The following is a 3,829-nucleotide window of genomic DNA, read 5'->3' on the forward strand; positions in this document are numbered from 1 at the left end:
AAATATAGTCCAAATTATTTTTAAATTTTGTTCCGATAAAATTGATATCTTTACAGTCTTGACTGATTATCATATCTGGTCGCAATCTCCAAATAAGATTCCATCTCTTAGACAAGATGCAAGTTCAAGCTTCTTCTTTTGGCCCGTATCGACGACGGATACAACGTAAAATGTCATAAATTATGTGTACAGGCAACTCCGATATTCTATCATCTCCATCAACTATTTGCGCCATAATTTTGAGCACAAGTTGAACCTTAATTTATGTTTTTGGAATTACAGGCTTGTTTTAGCGGCCGGCTTATAATAAAAACCCAAGCTAGCTTATATATTATGGTAAATATATACTTACGTTTGGTCACAACTTTCTATAAAAGTTGACAACTTCATTTTTCAGGGCATGAAGTTAATTTCCAAAGTTAAAACATGGTTTATGTATGAACTATTACTTCCGCCATTCTAAGCAGAACTAAATCAAACATTTTAATCCGTATATATAACTAAGCTTTACCCTTTAAAAATATATTTTATAAAAATAATTGTCATTTAATTATTTTTACAAAAATTGTAATTTAATTATTTTTTTCTCTTAATCATGTTTAGCACACTTGTTTAATTACGCAAATTAAGTTTGGACATTTGATTTAAATAGCATAAATATCACTTTAATTTGATCCGCATCAAACTCTCACAAAAAAGGGATCCAGAGTCGGATCCCATTTACTACTGGCGACTAAGAAACCTTTAATTTCTAGTCACCAACAAGAGCTAATTTTTCTCCTTTTATTTATGATCATATATATATATATATATATATATATATATATATATATATATATATACCTTTTCTTTCAATCACTTGTTTTCTAAAGTTAAGGTTTAAATTACAAAGCAATATAACAGTATTAAAATAATTGAATATAAGTTGGAAGAAGTACGTAATATTCAAATATAAGACGTTAAAATTTTGAAATATTTAAAGAGTAAACAAAATTTGTCAACAAAAAGAAAACGAAATTTTCCTAAAATATTTACAGTTCATGGACTTGAGTCTTGGGAGGAAGTAATAAAGGCTGACCCACTTTTTAAAAATTGGAAAGTTAATTTCATGTCCGGAAAAAGGAAGGAAATCGTTTCCTAGTCAGCTTTCACATATCGAAAAGGTTTTCTCCTTTTTTGGCTGAGAACATATGGAAAAGTTATGACTATGACAGAATAAACTTAAACTCTTCTTTAAAATTAGGATTTATAGTCAAACTTTTATGGAAATAAGTTCTCTAGTCAAGTCGAAGTAAATTTTGTATTACTATAAATAGAGGCATTATTGATATCTTCTATATAGCCAATGCTGAATCGTTTGTTTGTTGTAATTTAATTTTTTTGGTGTTTGATTCCCTTCGAGAAAATTATGGGTGAAATAGTTGATGGAATGGATAGAATATCAGAGTTGCCTGTACACATAATTCATGACATCTTACGCCGGATTCGAAAATTCGGACTAGAAGAAGAAGCTCGAACTTGCGTCTTGTCTAAGACATGGAGTTCAATTTGGAGAATGCGACCTGATGTGATAATCAGTCATTACAGCCACAAGAGCTTGTCAGATAATTTGGAGAATTTTGTGAAATTTGTTGATGATTCCTTGCGGCCTTATGCCGAGCTAAGCTTGAGAATTGAAAAACTTAGCCTCGAACTTAGCCTTGAACATCCGGAAATGGCTTCTCATATTGATCGCTGGTTGAACTTGGCAATTAAACATAATGTCAGATCTCTACAACTTTTTCCAACGTTTAATTTGAACTATAGCATACCTGATGCTATTTATGCAGCTAATAAGACGCTGACTGAATTATCGCTACGAAGGTGCAAATTTGAAATATATAATAGCACCAGTACCACCAACAAATTGCAACGATTAATTAGTACGTGTCCGTTTATAAGGGATCTAAATATAAGTAATTGCACGGGAATCAAGAATTTACGTGTTTCTGGCCTAGTAAATCTGGAGATATTGGAGCTAACAGAGTGTGAAGGACTCGTAAAAGTGGAAGTCCAGGCTCCAAATCTTCGAAAATTTGTTTATGTTGGTGTCCCTTTGGATATGTACCCGACGACACGTGAACCAGAATCGCTGCCTTGCACAATTGATATTTTAGATGGTTATAAGACTCTACAATTTCTCAAATTGGAAGCTACTACCATGACGGACCAGGAGTTTGAATATCAGTTGTCTAAGTTCCCAGCCCTTGAAGTTTTAGACCTCAGGGGATGCTATATAATGAAAAATATAAAAGTTGTGAGTGAAAAACTTAAGAGTTTCACCTTATGGAATTGGACGAATCTGGAGCAAGTCAATATGATGGCTCCAAATCTTATGGAATTCAAATTTGAAAGTGGTAAAACATGCATGCCCTTCTCAACTATGGATCCTTCTAACCTGGAAATGGTCAATATCAATTTTTATCCATATTCTTCAAATTCTTGGAACTTTGGAGATATGGACAGAAGTTGGTATAGTAATCTTCAAGACTTTGTTCAAAAGTTCAACTATTCGAAGGGACTGATATTAGTATTTTATTGCAAAGAGGTATTAACTTCTTTTTTCTCTTTCACCGGTGTAATTTATATCTCTGCGTAATTGATTTTCCTAACAGTTTTCTCCACTGTATATTAGACTTCAAATATTGCTTTAGTTGATTTATGCATTCGTCTAGCTGTTTAATTAACTTGTTTGGGGTTTGTACAATACATGCAGGATAAGAGTATTCTTATTTATGAAGATCCAAGAGAAATTATTGTTCCACCAACTCGAGAACTAGAACTATGCATTAAGAATCCTTCGATGTATCCTAAACAATTCGCACATGATCTGATGTTGTGGCGCCCCAACATAATATCCATAGTGCCATGTACAAAGAGTAAAATGGTCCAGGTATAAACCTTATACATTACATTATACTATGCTAATATTTTTATATGCATGAGTTCATATTCTCACACGGTCACACATAGTTCCTAGGCGCATATATGCACATGTAAGTAAAAACCACAAATATTATATTGCATAATTGTTTCATTATCATAAGAATTTGACCTATGATTTTGTCTTGTTTGCATAGTACAATTTTCTAAGAAAAGACATTGAATTGAACCCCTTTCCCTATATTTTAATTTGATCCATCCTTTATAGTATATATCTAAGATTTTCACACATTTGGAATAACAGGTATTCCATGAGAGAAGAACAACATACATGGAGAAACAAAATGGAAGATTAAATGAAGTTATTAATCACAAAGGCGCAGTTGAGGATTGCGGAACGTCCCGGTTCTACTCTTGGCTGAAATCCACTCCCCTAATTCAACGGATTACTACTTTTATGTTTAAATGGAAGGAACCCCCTTTCACCTAGTCTTTTTTTTCTTTCATAATTAATACTAATAGCATCTGTTGCGGCCAAACACACTCACGCAAGTATACGTGGTCGTCAAGTAATAGAGTAGTGAATAAAGTATCATTCCCACAAAGACTTATGATTAACTTTTGACTAATTCAAACTCGAATAGCTTATCGATTCAAATTATTTCTTACAAAATAGATAATTTTAAAATTTCTACCGAAAGACTATCAAGTGATAAAATACTAGGAATCAACCACAACACTTAAATATTTTTTTAATAACAATCAATAGGATATAATATTCCAGGGTCACGGGTTATCTAACAATCATGTTGTATGCTTAGTTTAAAATAACTAATTGATTTATCTGGATTGTTGATTCACAGGGTTGATATTACTCATAAGAATCTGTCGAGTCCTTACTCGCCTA

The 3,829-nt window shown here is 32.4% G+C and overlaps 1 protein-coding gene across 1 annotated transcript; it reads left to right on the forward strand.

Moving 5' to 3' along the window:
• The first annotated feature begins 1,408 nt into the window (after nt 1-1,408).
• LOC107788037 (putative F-box/LRR-repeat protein At5g02930) lies at nt 1,409-3,278 on the forward strand. Its single transcript, XM_016609678.2, has 3 exons — nt 1,409-2,587; nt 2,756-2,844; nt 3,227-3,278. Exons 1-3 carry the CDS (start codon nt 1,409-1,411, stop codon nt 3,276-3,278), a joined length of 1,320 nt encoding a protein of 439 aa, XP_016465164.2.
• Nucleotides 3,279-3,829: the final 551 nt, after the last annotated feature.

The sequence above is a fragment of the Nicotiana tabacum genome, chromosome 4 (genome assembly GCF_000715075.1).
Source record: "Nicotiana tabacum cultivar K326 chromosome 4, ASM71507v2, whole genome shotgun sequence".
In the NCBI taxonomy this organism is placed as follows: domain Eukaryota; kingdom Viridiplantae; phylum Streptophyta; class Magnoliopsida; order Solanales; family Solanaceae; genus Nicotiana; species Nicotiana tabacum.